This window comes from Stylophora pistillata, chromosome 5, assembly GCF_964205215.1.
Source record: "Stylophora pistillata chromosome 5, jaStyPist1.2, whole genome shotgun sequence".
NCBI classification, from domain to species: Eukaryota; Metazoa; Cnidaria; class Anthozoa; order Scleractinia; family Pocilloporidae; genus Stylophora; species Stylophora pistillata.
The window spans coordinates 3,519,081-3,536,693 of record NC_142523.1 but is presented as its reverse complement, the minus strand read 5'-3'; the positions used below and the strand labels follow the sequence as shown (position 1 = coordinate 3,536,693).

General features: G+C 39.0%; 1 protein-coding gene across 3 annotated transcripts; it reads right to left on the bottom strand.

Moving 5' to 3' along the window:
- Positions 1-7,210: 7,210 nt before the first annotated feature.
- Positions 7,211-17,613, bottom strand: LOC111335651 (MTRF1L release factor glutamine methyltransferase). Of its 3 annotated transcripts, none has more exons than XM_022941634.2 (10): positions 17,085-17,611; positions 16,499-16,584; positions 15,364-15,457; positions 13,760-13,885; positions 13,385-13,449; positions 12,479-12,522; positions 11,906-12,011; positions 11,659-11,760; positions 11,227-11,337; positions 7,211-8,252 (listed from the first exon to the last, which is right to left on the bottom strand). In XM_022941634.2, the coding sequence occupies exons 1-10, from the start codon at positions 17,340-17,342 to the stop codon at positions 8,222-8,224; spliced, it is 1,023 nt and encodes a 340-aa protein (XP_022797369.1). In that variant the 5' UTR covers positions 17,343-17,611; the 3' UTR covers positions 7,211-8,221. The 3 variants fall into 3 exon arrangements, with proteins under 3 accessions (XP_022797369.1, XP_022797370.1, XP_022797371.1); XM_022941635.2 differs by lacking the exon at positions 7,211-8,252 and adding an exon at positions 9,024-10,526 and having other exon boundaries at positions 17,085-17,613; XM_022941636.2 differs by lacking the exon at positions 7,211-8,252 and adding an exon at positions 9,024-9,543 and having other exon boundaries at positions 17,085-17,613.

The window sequence follows — 17,613 nt, the reverse complement described above, 5'->3', positions numbered from 1 at the left end:
AGTCAGACATCACATCGATCCAAAATGGTAGGCGCACGACAAATGTAAAAATAGCATTCGAAAACACTATTCTGAATAAAGCAACATTTAACCTTTGTTGCAAAAAATGTGAAGGTTTCTAAAAAGATAAAGACTCCCTTTAGGACTGATTGGATCAGACGATGCTTAATTGGGAAAAAAAAATCTGTCTTTCTGATAACAATTTTCAACATTTATTGATTTGAAGTGTTCGCAGCTGTATTCAGTAAATCAATCTTTTGTCTTTCGAGGGAACAATAAATAAGGAAGCTCTGATAATTCAAAGACAGGGTTTCAAGAGCCAAAATGTGAAAATATCTTGAAGATTATCCAAGGTAAAAGTTGAAAATCATTTCTCGAGGACGGTACAAAGTAAATCTTGTAACAAAAAACGTCCAACCATTGTTAGTAACTTTGTTATAAAACCAAAGTTTGTCCTGAAAATCTTACCTTTCATCCGCTGGCGAAAAGCTTGGATTTTGAGAAACATCTTCTTAACGGCGGAAATTCATAAAGTTTGTCAGTTGACGGGAATTACGGACCGAAGTTTCTTAAATTATTGAGAACAGGCTATGAATGTCCCTTGTTTCAGAAGAATTAATCGTATTAAGGAAAGATTGCCAAAGTTTCTCTGCCCTGATCGTCTGAGAACAATTTACAAAGCTTTTCTGCTTGCTAACTCTTGAATCGGTGGTCTCTCAGCGAGATCACTGAAGAGCACTGACTTCACAATGGTCAACTTTCTGCCAACATTCGAAACAGACCAGAAGTAATGATGTTCAAAAGATTACAGAGTTAAGACTGCAAATGATTACAGGGTTTATACAGCTAAAGGAATGAAAGCACCTTTACAAAGCATACAGCGAAGCCTTACATATTTGATACCATTTTGCGCATCAACAGGTTTTGTTTTGTTTTTCCTGCACAAATGAGCTGTAAACTGTTGATATCTAGAAGGAAACACAATCCTTCAAAATTGTACTTATAAGAAGTTTATGCTCTCATCACTGTACAAGTTTAAGTATTACGGAATAGGACATAAAAATTAGTAAACCTATAACGCTAATTTATATCAATTTAAAAAGGCTCTTGAGCAGTACTTTACGTGGAAGTGTTTTGATGTTGTACGAACTGGCTCTCCCTTTCAGTTCTGTGAGTAAAACAGTTGTGTGTGACCATTCAGAGGTGGGTTAATGCTCTGTTCTTTGATGAAGAACTATTAAGTAATACGGCTGATTTGATGCTGTACAAATTGGTTCACTCTGTGTAGTTTTTTAAAAAAAAATCTTATTGAATTAAAACCTACTGTGCAGAACTATCATATGGTATTGCTTGTTATTCTGTAAAGAGGGGTCTAACTTTAAATTTTATAGATAAACCTCAATATGTGACTGCTTAAATGAAATTAAGAAACTGGCAATAATGTTTTGTTGTATTTTGAGTTCTATTTTTCGAGATGCGTGATACTCCTACAGCTTTTTCATGTCTATCATCCACCCAACTTTGACTGAGAACATTTAACAAACAAGCCATAAGGTTTGGACAAAATTGGGTGTGACTCTTCAAACAAATTCAATCATGAAGCAGTAACTTCGTGTTGCCTTGCTTGGAAGATGCACAAGCATTTTCCAAAATTTATGGTCCGTGAACATAGCCGTCGTTTGTGACTCTTGATTGCTCGTAAAGAAAGCCTTTTTACCACTCTGTTCAGAGGATATTGTGAGCAAATTAAGTAATTTTTATATTAGTTACAATTGTAACACAAGAACACAGTTTCTTTGTTCAAGTTGGTTACATTATTGTCCATTGTTTCCTTAAATATCTGAGAGCAGATTGCTTAGTTAAAATAGCCCTTGGTGTGAATAACTTCTGTTGCACAATACTGTAACTGATGAGAAAACATATTTAAAGGTGTTAACCCCCAAAGAACAAACCGACAAATCGCCTACTAATAAATTAACATTAAATCTCTTATATTCACCTCTGAAAGCATAGACATTTTGCTTTTGGCAGCATAACTGTTTTCCCGCGACTTTCTCGAGAGTCTCATCAAATTAATCAGAAAGTACAGGTGCGTAATTATGCTGTAAATGTTGAAATAAGTCGAATGAACACACAATCTGTTAATTATTTTCTAAGTTGCTGCACAACTATCGTGAAAATTTTTCGCATTTACGTTCTTGGCTATCATTTAAAGAACCGTGAGAGAATCTTTTTTTCCATAATTGGTTTAAGACAATTACATTCTTTTTTTACCGAGCTTTGCCAAGTTCAAGAAGGTCGTCCTTGATCTTTTGATACCTTTTTTTATCTTTAAATTCAAACAGAACAAAAATAGAATGATACCAACGTAACGAGTTTCCTTAATCAAAAATAAGACTGTATTTGATATCAGATCGTGCCAAACACTGCTACGAAAGAAGAAAGTTTTCCCTGTAAGAAAACTGAAACTGAAAGCTATACTGAAATGTCTTTAACACTCTGTCACTAGATTTCATTTGTGTACCATTTTTTTAAGTCATATTTATTTTCAAGTCAGAAAATTGATTTCTATTTGTTCCGTCTTATAGACGAATAGTTTGAGGTTCAATGATGTTTAAAAGTTTGTATCTTGAGCTACAATGAAATATATGAAGTTCATATATTTTGTACTGCGGTATTAGATACATAGTAGTTTTATGTAGTTTGTATCTTGTTTCGCATCTAAAAAATATACTGTTTTAGGAACTCAGGCTCATAACCTCTTAAATATGGAACAACGTGAAGCTTATGACAATATAGCTTATGTTGCAGACTTTGATATTGGAGATAAAATGAAGATACTCGGTCAAAACTTGAGCTTTGATCGGAAGCTCTATTACGCAAAAATCTCTGCAAAACTTCGCCAAGTCCTACGCAGACTAGCTTCGACTTAAGTCACATAGATTACTTGTGTGGCAAAGTAGAATATTCAACTAAAAGCTTTAAACAAAGTGCTGTTAAATTTAGATATTAAAACGTCCGTTTGCACACCACACAGAGATCAACGCAGGCTTTTGTAAGAATCTCTCGTACAGCTTCCATCTCAACACATTACAAGGATCCGTCCTCGCAAGTTCAACACTTTCTAAATAAAACAACTTATGCTCAACTACTAAGCAGTAAGTTTTTTTATTACGGTTAATGTAAAGGCAAACTAGCATCGTAAGTCGCATATTTATCGGTAAAAGCTTGCATGATCAACTGTGTTTGCCATCAAAAGCTATCAAACACTGCGCGGGCGAAATATCATTACAGCATGCTAATCTTAGCAGATTATTTCCACATCCCACACTCTCTGTCAATTCAGAAAAGCACTCAGGCTTTTTAGGGTCAGATATTTCTCATTTACAAGAATTAAACATATATAGCAGCTTTTGAGTCAAAGACTTCATCGGTGAATATACAACCTGAATTTTTCCATAGCTGAAAGTAGGCAACATGGATACAGATCTCAACATTGACGAGAAAAATTCAAATAAACATCTCAAGACGTTAAGATTTGGAGACATTTTCGAATGAAAAACTAAAAAAAGTGGTTTCACGTCGTATTTTCTCCCTAAAAAACAATAGGCTTTCGAGTGAGTGACATGAATTACCTTAGCAGAGTCCATGTTTCCGCCTAATGCCCCCCGGGAGAACAGCTTGCACGAGAAGTTTTTCGTAACTTTTTTTTTTAAATTTAAGACCCACAGAGATATTTCTAGAGGACTTGGGGCGATATTTTATAGGATGTAGATTCTGAACTGCAAAACTAGGTTTGCGCTAATTAATGCTCGAGAACTCACGAATTATTTTAAAGTTCCTGTATATCTTTTTCCCGAATTACTTCCTTCCCTTATGAAGTTCTTCCTTAGCTTCGTCACGAAAAAGGAAGACAAATTTCTAGCCAAATTTTAAGTTTATTCCATCGCTCGATCTTCTTATTTGACTGAACGTGAAAACCATATTTCTTAGAGATAAATGCCCTTCGCTGAATACAAAGTACTTTGCATTAACTTGATCAAACGAACGCAAAGGCTAACTGTAGCACGAAATCTTTCGAAAATGCTTGCTTCTTTTCTCTTGGAATTAGTACATGTGGCGATGTGCAACGGAACACATAGAACAAAAAACATGAAGAACGACATTCACTGTAATTATCAAGCCTGTTTCGTGGCCAAAACGGCCGAAGGCATTCGCCTTTATGCATTTAAACAGTCAGTGACACAATAACAAGAAATTTTTAAAACGGAAGACATATCAAACGTTGCAGAACTGCTTCGACTTCCTTGATAAAAATATTCTAAGCAATGGCAAAAAGAGTATCAACTCTTAATACATTTTAACATCTTTCCGTCTTCTTACTCAGCTCCGAAGGTAACGTTTTTAACACGGTGGCACCTAAACATATTTTGATTATGTAAAATATAGCGGGCCAACATTACGTTAAGGACTGTTACTGTTCAAATACAACATATAAACTTGATGATGTTTCTTAAATTTAGAGGGCAAATAAAAAAGCTGATATTGTCCCTGAGAAACAACTCGATATTTCACCGATTCATTTCAACGAATGTCAGGTCACGCTGTGTGAAGTGGTTTAGACAAAAACAATTTTGTCTTACAACCCGCCTAAGCCTACATTAGTACTTAATAACAACATCACGAGCAAAACTCGAGGTGACAACAGATATTTGGTAAAAACTAGCTTCGATGAAACAAACAAATCTTCTCTGTATGAACCACATTACTGCACATCCGTCGTACGTCGAATGATGTGAATTTCTTTCAGTTAATACATTTCTTTAATACACAAAACAATACTAATTCACCATACTCGCTCAGAGGGAAAAATGCTTTGGAAAATTTCAGTTGAAACAACTTTGTCGTTAGCAATTTGATAAAAACCACGGAAACTATATTTCGATGACCTCTCCCCATTAAGCTCTAAACGTTATGTGAAATATCGCGATGGGATTGCAATATATGAGCTATGATGAATGGTTTTGCACTGAGAAAGAACTTGCAAACACAACATACCTCTTAGTGACCTTTGGTATATAAAAAGCAACAGTACCGCGGGTTACACAGACTTCGTGCTGTGTGGAATCAACGGTCTCTGCAAGTAACTCGCCGCTTTCCTAATCCCAATGGATGTCAACGGATCAGTTCTCCCAGCAGCAAATTGCTTATGGTAAACAACTGCGTTTGCGTTCATTAAGAGTTTAGCAAAACGTGAAAAAAATAATTTTAAGGACTCGAAATCGCCCGCCTTTAACGGTTCTTCGTTTAGTCTTCCCGTTTTCTGCGCAAAAAAAAAAAACGTCGTTGGAAATTCTTCACCTATCGCAACAAAACACATATCACGACTTCGTTGAGTGCATCAGATTCCAGGAGACTAAGGGTCGGCTTTCACGTAAATTTAGCGTTTATTTTTCCCAGTTCTTCGCCGTTTTTCTCCGTCATCATGACCAGCTGGTCGCATTAATAAAAGGAAAGTCACACCTATACAGTCAGCAGGGAAGCAGGGAAAATTTAAGACAGGAAAATCTTCTTACTTTCTAACAGCGTTGCGCTGTTCAATTATCCACAGTTATCTAACGAGATTACAAGCACAAAAACAACCTTGGGTTGTCAAGTTTACAATTGACCTGTCTGGAATGTTTTTCTTTTGCCACGCCGCATTTGTCCGACTTCAATAACAACAAATTCTACCTTCATTCACCCCTCCCTTAAAATGACTTAATTGTCATTCGCTTGAATCTAACCTTTTGTCTGAAACCTCTCGTGAATTTGGAATCTCAACGGTATCATGAACATTTTTAACTGCATTAACACTCCTTCCCCCCCCCCCCCCTCTCGAATCATCCTCACCCACTCCGTACTCCACCCCTAACGCTTCAAGGCCTTCCCTGGCGGCTTGCGCGGCAAAATAACGAAAACTTCGATGTAGATGAAACGCTGATTCTTTTCTTAGATCGATAGCAAATAACCGATAAACTGTCAATGACCTTCATTAACATGGACTTTTCCTTTTCTTCCAAAGGAACGGTACCCGCCAACAAAAGAACCCCGAGTTAAATTTTCTTTGTTCAGCCGGTGCGTAAACGGTTTAGATTGGTCCAACTGTACCACATGGGCATCAGAAAGAACATTCCAATACTTTTAAGTAGGGAATGGAAGACTGGGAAGACTAACCCTAGGAAGACTTAAAAGTCTTCCCAGGGCCTACAGCATCCTTTTAAACCATTGAGTGACTATGGGCACAAAGTTTCGAGAGGGGCTGGGCCGAGGTCCCGCTGCGAAACGCGAGCGTGATCCGTTCGCTCTTTCTGGGGCATCGTCTTAATATTCTGAAAGAACTTTAAAGAGTAAAGGAGAGGCATGGTCAGAGAAATTTAGTCATTGGCCAGGAGCACAATAAACTGATAAGAGTGAGTTATGGAAAAGAAATGCTGAAAAACTGCACCTCTCTACACCAAATACTGACATCATGCCCAGGGACCCGTTTCTCGAAAGTCCCGGCAACTCAACAGGCCCGTAATGCTGTTCTGCTTTCATTCAAGATGGGGATTTCAAAAGTCTTGAAAATGATACAATAAAACTATCAGCTATAGAAACAAACAGGACTGGTTTGGGTGCCTGGTACAGTGACCAGCGCCTGATTCTCCTTTTAGTGTCACCCCCTACCCCCCACCCCCCACCCCCGCAAAACCAAGCGCTAATGATACAATAAAACTATCAGCTATAGAAACAAACAGGACTGGTTTGGGTGCCTGGTACAGTGACCAGCGCCTGATTCTCCTTTTAGTGTCACCCCCTACCCCCCACCCCCCACCCCCGCAAAACCAAGCGCTAATGATACAATAAAACTATCAGCTATAGAAACAAACAGGACTGGTTTGGGTGCCTGGTACAGTGACCAGCGCCTGATTCTCCTTTTAGTGTCACCCCCTACCCCCCCACCCCCACCCCCGTTAAACCAAGCGCTAAGGTAGAGAGAATAAAGGCATGGTCGCCAACAAATGAAACTCTTGAATGTTAATCTAATTCTCCTTATCGGCGCCTTAGAAAATATATAGAAAACAGTACGGAGAATGTTAGGTTACCAAGGGCTAAGTGGAACGTCTTTAAGAAACAACATATCCTGTTAACTCTTGACGCAGAGTATCTGAACACCCAATAAAAGACGACTAATTTTTCTTTTTAATAATTATTATTATTATTATTACATAAATGTAAATTGTGAACGTACGGTTGGAAATTCGTTCTGTGATAGAGGCTCTGACTGACAACATCTCGAACTTTTCGAACGGGACTTTGAGCGTGATGTTAGAAAATTCCGACAGGTATTTGATATGGCTCTCTCGACCGAGACGAAACGCTGCGTCATATCAGGAAACTCTTCTCTCATCATCTGCTACACTCTTAGGAAAAGATAACCACAGTTATTTCGATTGAGTTTCGAAACTAACCAATTCGCTCTGTGATTGGTCTAACGAAGGCACGTCATCGTCCTAACCAATCAGATTCAAACGTAACACCAATCAAGAGTTAAGTTGCGTTTTCTGTACTTCAGACAATATTCTCCCCTTTTACTCCAAGTTTTCATTGAATTCTTGTAATTTTTTCCTTGGTTCTGATTAGTTGTTATGATCAGTGGCGGACCTAGCTCAAAGCTCAAGGCCTGGTGATAACATCGGGTTGGGGGGGGGGGGGGAGGGGTTTGGAACAGCAACACACTCGTAATGCGCTTTTTTTTCTCTTAATCCCGAAGAGTGACAAGCGTCTAATTTCTCCACTAAATATCACTCCTGAATCACACGTTAAGGTCACAAGAAAAAGGTACTGATCACCGACTAAATGGTTCTCCTGATTGTTAAACAAATTCTCCTTGTCAGCACCTTAGGAAATGTATAGAGAACAGTATGAAGAATTTGCTTACTTATGCTAAGGTTGTTACGGAACGTGCTAAATTGAATGACCAACGTCTGACTTTTCACGTGTCTACCTTGTACGATACTTGCAAAGACGTGTTTTGCTCTTTCTTGACGTTCATAAGCGTAATTTTAATGAGACATCAAGCTGGACTGGGTGAGCTCTTCTTTCTTTCCATCAATCCATTCCGTTTCAAAAGTAACATCGACAGCCCAATTCACGGAATAAACCACTGGCCTTGACATGTGACGTGTAACAAAGTTGGTTATTTTCGGGTAATATGACAAAATCTTGGCCTGTAATGAAAAATCAACAAAAGGTTCTTCAAGAGAGAGTTTAGAGACTTGTTTTTTTTTTTTTAGATGATACAAGGATTAAAAAGCTCTTCAGCTTACTATTCACGTAGTTTACAGTTTCTGTAGTGCTTTGCTATTTGTAATTTTTTTCCCAAAAAGAGTTTGGCCTTTTGGAGAGATGCCAGTTGGACGCAGACCAGTTTCCGTCTTCCTCGGATAAATAATGACTCAGAGCTTGTCTACGGCCGTTTTGCTTTATCATCTTTTATGATGTCAGATTTTGTCGGCCAGATACTCGCGAGGAGAGAGCTTACTCGCGAGTTTACCTCGCGCGTACTCCTCGCGAGTTTCCTCGATGTATCTCATTTCAATTTGAGCTCGAACCGTAATGAGATTCACCGAGGAAACTCGCGAGGGGTATGTGCAAAGGAAACTCACACGCAAGCTGTCTCCTTGCGAGTATCTAGCCGACAAACTCTGACACGGGGCTGCATTATTTCCTTTGAAAATCTTAGATTTTGAATGATGGAAACTTAAACCCTAAATGTTCCTTCTGAAGTTAACAAAAGCTGGCGTCCTTAATTTTTTTCCGCAATGACAACTTTTTCGAAAAGTTCCGTTTTCGTTTCACAACTTTCTGCATTAATGTGGACGCCAAGCCAAACTTTACATTCTTAATTGTAATTTTAATAGATTTTTTCCACCCGGGGAACAAGTTTGCAACCTGAAAACCATCCCATGGTGACAAATTAACTAGACCTCACACCTTAAATGGCAAAAAAAAGGTTTAATTAATCGCCTCTTAAATGACTTTTTTGAATACTTTTTTCAGCTGACTCATTCTAGACTATTTAAAATTATTTTAAATAACAAAGACAGGAAGATCTAAAGGCCGGAAGCTTTAACTTCTCTTTATACTCTCCCGTTTCTTCCTTCCTCACACTTTATAAATTTTTAATCAGTTGGATTAAAATCACTAAAAATAATATTTCTTCCTGGCTACCGACTCTAGTTTAGCGGTCTTTGACCCAGTAGAATACAGCGTGCTAGAGTGGACTCCCAATTTGACTCCCGGGAAGATTTTGACCACTCTCATTTAAAATGACTTTAAAACTGAAATATAAAGTAAAATTATAGTAATCCTTCCGGAATGTCGTCCCAGTGCATCAGGGATAGAAATCTTACTATTTTAGTGCGTGAGACAACATTTATCACAAAATGTTCACGATAAGAAAAAGTTGTGTTGTAGTTTGTAGTTTTGCCTTAAGGCACTACAGCCTGCGAGGAAACCCTGGAAATGGAAAAAAGTGTTATTTGCTGACTACAAGTCGAACAAACTCATAAAGAGCAGGTGCAGGCAATTCGAAGAAGTGTGGGTTTCGAAATTCGATGAACAGCTTTTACACTTGTGATATTTCTTCTACAATTTCAAAATTCAGAGCAGGAAAAACACTCCACTCACTGTTTCAAGACAGAGCGAACTTGACCTTTGTTTTTGTTATACCAAAACTGATCATGTTTCTATGAGAGTTTCTAAAGACTAAGCCATAATTTTTCGAGCTTTCCTCAGGAAATTCTTTTGAACCTTCTTCATCTTTAGCCATTCTTGTCTCTTTTTTCTGAGTTTATCATCGGCCCTCTTGCGTTTTTCTACGGAACTGATATTTTTCGAAGCAGGGCCCATTTCTGGAAGGCCCCGGTAACTTAACAGGCTCGTTAAGCTGTTTTGTTTTCATTCAAGATGGGGATTTCAAGATTTTTGAAAATCATACAATATAACTAGCAGTTAAAAAAACAAAATGGGCTGGTTTGGGTGCCAGAACCTGCTTTTCTATCCTTTATGTTTTGATTTTAAAACATGGCTTCGGGTCCGTTAATTTACCGGGACTGATTATAACGCGCGAAAAGGCTGAATTAAACGTCGACGACCTTTCGAAGTTACCCCAATGTCATTACCTAGTCAAAAAATAATAAAAACATGCAGCAATAGACACTAAAAAGAACAAGAGATGATAAAAGTAGAAAAACTAACCGACACACAAATTAATTAAAACTGCAAGTTAAATAAATTGTTTCGCTCGTATGGAGTCCGTTTGGAGTCCACAATCGTTTATCAGCCGTTCTCAATCCCAGACTCCTGCAAGGACTTGAGTTCTACTTAGGCACCAGTTTCCCCGCGTCTAAACAGTTAAACCCAGCCTTCACCTGCCTTTAAAACCGAAGGTACCACATTTTGCGAAGAAGTGTTAAGCGTTCGCTCGTCGAAAGTGCTTCCTCTAAGTCAGAAATCTAATAATGATTTCAATACTCTTCGACTATCTTCAGATACTGTACTTACAAGCCAATTACAAAGAAAAATTCCTATTTCCCAGTCTAATGTATGATTCATCGATCGCAAGGGTTTATAATCAGATGCTGAACCAGAAAATCCCAGTACCGGCGCAGAACTGGCACCCCTCCCTCCCCTCCCAAACCTTTGCTTCTGTCCTTGCCCCCACCCCCTTCATCCACTCTTTTTCTCACCTTAGTGCTCCTCTTTCTTCTACAGCTGCACACTAACGGCGGGAATTTTCTATGTTGCGCTTTTTCCCGCCCTTGTTACTGGCGACTCACGGTCGTCGCTTGGTACCCCGATTGGTTCTCAAGTTACCTGTGTTCTGCGTTTTCCCGCCCTTGTTATCGCTTAGCGCCCCGATGGTTTCCTAAGTTATCTAGGTTGCGTGTTTTCCCGCCCTTGTCACTGGCGGCAAGTCACCGCATAGCGCACCGATTGGTTCTTAACTGAGTTATCTGTATCACATTTTCCCGCTCTTTTCATCACTTAGCATCCTGATTGGTTCTTATTTAGCTATCTGCGTTATGACTGGTCAGGTGTGATAACCTAGTTAACTGTAGATCAGTTGTAAGGCTCTAACAAAAAACTGTAATTCATTTTAGAATTTACTACTGACTTTTTCACGTACTACTGCCTAACCTTCGTGTGAAGTCATTGAAAGTCGCAGAGTAATTCAATCCAAGTTCGTTGCCACTGATCCATTCATCGATCAACTTAGGATGAGAAATGTCAACTTCTAACCATACCGAGCTACAATAGAAAAATACCCCGAAACATTAACGCAATGGGAAAGGTATAAAAGAAACTTTCGCGAGCGGAGGCCCATACCTAAGGAAAAAAGTAACCCAGCAGTTAAGGCCGAGAAATTAGTGTACACAAAACTGTTTTTCGTACGCACAACAAGCTGCATCGTAGGCGAACGTGGTACAGTTATGTAAAAGGTGACGATTAATCGCCTTCCCGTTAAAAATTAACCCAGTGAAACTCCGCGTTGGGGCTTGTCTGAATCTAGATCAAAGTACCTAACCTAGAATAACATCACATGACTGAGCAACAATCTCAGGTACTCACCTACGTCTTCCAGGCTTTAGTAGCACCGGCGATATACGTAAAATGTCTCTAATAACATCCAACCCATCAGGTCCTCCGCATAGAGCATGTTCATCTTCATATCTGACAAAAAGAAAAACAAAGCAAATCGATATTGTTTTGTTCCTTTGTGTGTGTAAGAGTGTTTGTTGTCGATCTTATTTATTCGCATTTATCGCCACTGACCAATAACATTAACCCAAAATCACAAATGTATAAATAGACCAACCTGGAAATTTCAGGTTGTAATAGAGCCATGTCTTTTGCGGGAATATAAGGAGGGTTGCTGATAATGGCATCAAACTTTCTTGACCCAAGTAACGGTAGCACGGATTCTGAAAGGCAGACAAATAATGCGAAAAGGTGTACAGTGAGCATCGGCTATACATGACGGTAAGCTTTCCCGCAAGTGAAGTGAATAATCATTTGCAAGGCTTCCCTCAATTTAGTGCTGATAGGTGTTTCTACACGGCGCAAAGTTCTCTCGCTCTCTAAGCTAAAACGATGTGACAAGTTTACCCGTGACAAGTTTACCCGCTCATTTAAGCGGTTACACAGAGAGTTTTCCCGCACTTTAAGATGCCACATGGGTGGTAGCCTTCAACACTACTGGAGAATAATAAGTTTGACAGCGCAATAAGCTGTTACACGTTGACAAATTTTCCCTCCCTAAAAAAAGGTACCGGTTACAAACTTTCCCGCCTTGAGAGCAGGCGTAAGGAATGATACGTTTTCCCGCGCTTTGGCTGGTACGCGATGGCAAATTTTCCTATCGGAGTTAGATTCGAGAAAAACTACTCACGGAGATCGGCATGAAGCAGTTCTATCCTGTCACTTACATTGCATCTGAAATAAAGAGCAGAACCAAGACCCCATGTGAGTGACATGATCCGCCTAGTCGTGGTCGAAAAATGAAACGCGTTTACATGCAATCTTACCTCCATGTAAACAGGCCCAGGTTCTTGAGCCCTCGGTTTCTGGCTTCCCTTCTCCGATCAGACTTGATTCATTTTAGCGCGCCCTGCAGAACTCTTGGAGTGAGGTGCTCGAAAAATGTAGGGTACCTACAACTCGTGCACCTCACTTACAGAGTTCCGCTCGGCGCGCTCACAGACAGACAGACAGACAGACAGACAGACAGACATCTATATTTATACAGGATAGCCCCTTCAGTGTAGTAAACACTGGTATCAACGGGGGTCCTGTTACCCACCCATCCCACCCCAGGGGAGGACATCCATCACACAGTAATCTCGTGCGTGGGAAATTAACGTCTCCTGCCCCTAACCCTGCAGGAGACGGGACCTCCATTTATTCGTCCCTATCCGAGAAGACTAGAATATCTAACCATTTCTTGATTTTAAAGAAAGGAAGCATATTCTTCTCAGTTAATTTTAAGACCCTGAGTGTTGGTCCGGCCGGTATTGAACACTCGACCTCCCGCACAGCAGTCCGGCGCTCTCCCAATTGAGCTAACCAGGCGGCGGTTAAATTTTTTTTTTTACTTACAGGCCTGAATTTTTTTCAGATCTTAATTTCACTATTGCTTAAACAGTGCTCCTCACTACGAAGATCGTCCTCATATGCGTTTCTGTAACCGTAGTTCAAATATATGACTTTCATATATTCTCAGCATTTGATTTTTTTTTTTTTACTTTCGCGAAGGACTTTGCCGAAAAGGAAGGACTTCGCGTAGTCTTTTTCTTACCTGTTTGCATTATTCCTTGTTAGATTTACAGCAGCTTTATTCTTATCAATGGCTACACATGTGGTCTGGCATCACAAACAAAGAAAATACAGATTCGAGTCAATATTAGGCATCAAAGTTACACAAAGCAAGCAAAACACAATTGCTTCATGGGAAGCATGTTAAATCGGTCATCAGACGAAATGCCTTCAAAAGTTACAGCTGCAACAACTTGGTGCATGTTGTGATTCAGAGTCATGGTACAGCATTTTAAACAAAGGGAACTGCAATCATAATTTTAATTGGAACTAGGTTGAATTTATTTTGATCTGAAATTCCTTTTAAATGACTGACAACATCTTCACTAGTGGCCATTTCATAGCTAGCTTACTTTACCTTAGAAAATTCAGTCAATAAAGACAAACATATGGCTCCACTTCCACAGCCAATTTCCAAGAATGAAAAGGAATCACCTCCAGTTTCATCTTGAACATGATGTTCAGCCACCAGATCAATTAGTTCCTGAAATTGGAAAGAGTTAATTAATGACATTAGCATCAACATTGCTGGTTGTAAACATGGCAGCCTTTTTAGCCAGCAGCAATAAGTCAGGAAATTGAAGAACCAAAAACTGTACATACTGGTACTAAGCAATCTTACACTTACCAATAAATAACGCAGTTTTTAGCCAAGATATGATAAGCCGCATAGCTTGTCCAAATTTTTCACCTTTTGTCTTAGAAACTTATCTCAAGATGCTTCCTTAAATTGACCTAAACGACATGTGTACCTTCACCTTTACGAACGGGAATCTCTCATAGGAAAAAAAAAAACCCAACATCCTTTTATTTGAACCTTAGAGCAGTTTTCAGTCGAGTATTGAAAGTGATCCTGAATTGCTTTGTTTTTACTTCACATTGCTCCGTGATTGGCCAAGAAAACTCAGGCCACTTTGTCAACCAATCAGATTCTCAATAGATTAAAAATAACCAGTCTCAACCAATCAAATGCACAACTAAAGCCAATGAGTCCCAACTCGGTCACTCACATTTTCATGTCCGTTAAACCTTTCACTCTCTCACGATCTCTGTGGTAATTCTCCTTACTGTCAGCCAAACAATTATTTTCATTTGAATTCAGGGAATTTGTTATTGGATCAACAAATAAACTCCCGACTAATATTTTTCTTTATTCTCATTACTCATCTACTTAATATCACACTGATGTTGTAAGGAGAAATTTTGTCTTGGTCACTCATGAGAGTTAAATGGTTATTATATTGCATTGTATTATATTTAAAGATTCATACAGTGTGCAGACAAGAGAACAATAGGACACGTAGTCCCCTACTAGGTTCACCCGCCTAAACCAACCCCAACCCACCCATCCCACCCCAGGGGAGGACAACCATCACACAGTAATCTCATGTGTGGGAAATTAAAATCTCCTACCCCTAACCCTGCAGGAGATGGGGCCTACAGTTTATTCATCCTTATCCGAGAAGACCAGAATATCTATCCATTTCTTGATATTATAGAAAGGTAACAAATTCTCCTCAGTTATTTTAAGACCATGAGTATTGGTCTGGCCGGGGCTCGAATCCTCAACCTCCCGCACAACAAAATCCAGCACTCTTACCCATTGAGCTAACCAGGGGGTGGTTAAGCAGGCTGCCTGTTTTAGTTCCAGCTCTTATTGGTTAATCGTGACATTAACCATTGTTCAAATTGGCTGTTGCGATTACTTTCAATTGGTTTTGGTTTTTCAACGTTCAATCAAAACTGCTCCAATTCTTATTCCCTACCTAATGCTTATTTAACATCTTCCCTATCTCATAACTTCTAGAAATGAAAGTATTAAAAAAAAAGCTACTGTTTCGTGGATGAAAGAGCTGTATGATGCAAAGGTCCCTTCATCTAAAAACTTAAGACACAAACACCAAAGTGTATAAATAAATCTTTAGTACAAAGCCTGAAAGAAATTATGAAAATCCACATCACCTCAGTCTCTGGTCTTGGAATGAAAACAGGTGGTTTCATTGCCAACGTCAAATGGCGGAATTCCCATTCGCCGATAATATACTGAACAGGAACTCTACACAAATACAATTAAAAATATATTAAGCCTTTATAAAAGAAATTTAAGGACAGTGACAGCAACCATTTATACATAATAACTGATTGAAGTCTCAGATATAATCAGATTGTGTTGATGTAAAAATCACAGAGGAACTGATGTCACAAACCCCTGACAAACAGGTGTCAGTCCCCTAAATGGACCCTAACATCAGTATACAGACTCTTTATACTGTTCTCTACACATTTCCTAAGGTGCTGCATGGAGAATTTGTTTAACAATCAAGAACTTCTTTAATTGGTGATTGTTTCCTTTATTATCCAACTACACTGCGGTATTTGTACTCCAGAGAACAGTTTGAATTTCTCACATGGTGCAGAGAATTGGATTGAAGTTACAAAAAAAATGGTGGACAATTTGAATCATATTTCTAATAATGAAGAGTCAGAATGGCTGACAAACATAGATACAAGTTTAATTAGTAGAATAATCAAATGAAGAAAAACAACTAGAAGACCAGGAAATTTCTTCATTTATAGAAGAAAATAGAAACAGCAACATGACAACGTGCCAATTCCGTTCCGCTTCGCATACTTCTGTCACACACTCCCTGTAAATAAATATCCGCAAAATTCGCCCACACTGAAATAACAATTTGGCATGTTGGATAATAAATAGCTTATTAGACATTTTGGTGTGTAGTACCACCGAGTATTTTTACTCGTTATTTGTATTTTGACTCACCCCTACGGGCTTGTCAAAATATGGCACAACTCATAAAAGTACTCGGTGATACCTCTCAACAAAATGTCTAATAAGTTACATTTATTCTTGTGACCATAGTGATTGATTCAGGTGTGATATCGTAAGGAGAAATTGGATGCTGGGTCATTCTTACTTGCAAAAGGGTTAGGTCGTTTTATAACCTGTTGCATTTTTTAAGGGTAAATTAAACAATTCCTTGCAACTTTTACCAATAAGAACTGTTGTTTCAACCAAGGCAACCTAATCATTACCCCTTAATCCTTATTTTCAAGCACCTAACAGTATAATAAGTACCTATGTAATCTCTGATGACACAGCTCATTAATTTTCTTGACTTCCTCTCTTGTTAAATTCTGGCTGTTTTCTTTTACACCATAAACCTGATAGAATGGGAATTAAAACAGTGAGAGTACACCGCAATCTTATGCTTTTCTTATGACCATGGCATATTTATTCCATTAAGGGCCCCTCGACTTTGAGAGGGGGTGCAGCCCTATTCTTGGTAGGTGTGCATTTTTGGCTGGGTGCTTGAGAAATTTATATCATTTTCAAAGAATATTAAGTTTATTTGGCAACAAAACAATGAATAATAACAAAACATGAAGATGTACACATGCACCAATTGGACCTTGAATTTAGTGATTGTAAGTAAAAAGATGCTGATCAAAACTCCTCTTGTGCACTTCAGTTTTTATTCTGTTTATGCAGGGGAGAGTGGAAGGAGTTGGGAGAGTGGGGGAGGAGTGGGTGGAGTGGTGGGTGTTTATTCAAGGCCACTTTACCACACCCTCTTTACAGTCTCCAATTAAAAAGGACAACTAAAATAGGGTCCACTAAAACAGGTTTCACTAAAATGTGTTCTAGCATTTTACAAACATACCCCTGCTCTTTCCCTGCCAAGAAAATGTTCTGTGATGAATTTTACCGATAATTCTGCTTCAGGCACACTTTCTCTCTTTAAGCGATGGATCCACTTGTCTGTCAAGAATTTTAGATTTTGTGATTGTACGTTTTGGACATCCACACCAGGACTAAAAGAAAACGCACCCAAACCACAATTTTGTGACCTGATGTAAGTATTCGTCGATCGCAGATGATGATGAACCCTGAGTGCCTTAAGTACAGTGCTCGCCAACATTGCTAAATCATCGTTCGAACTTCGCAGTTTCCACGTTAGTCAGACCGCGATGAGCGCGCAAGCTCCTAGATTGGAAAGTGTCAATAAATTGCATTGGCAATACCTAAAAATAGTGCAGACAACTTATAGGTCGACTAGCTCTTTCACTAATTGTTTCTAACATTTTGACGCTTTTTCTTGCAGGAAAACGGCGCTGTTAGCGGTAAATTGCAAGAAGGGTTTTAAGGCACAGATCAGCGCCGCCATTTTGAATAACATTCACACCCAGTCC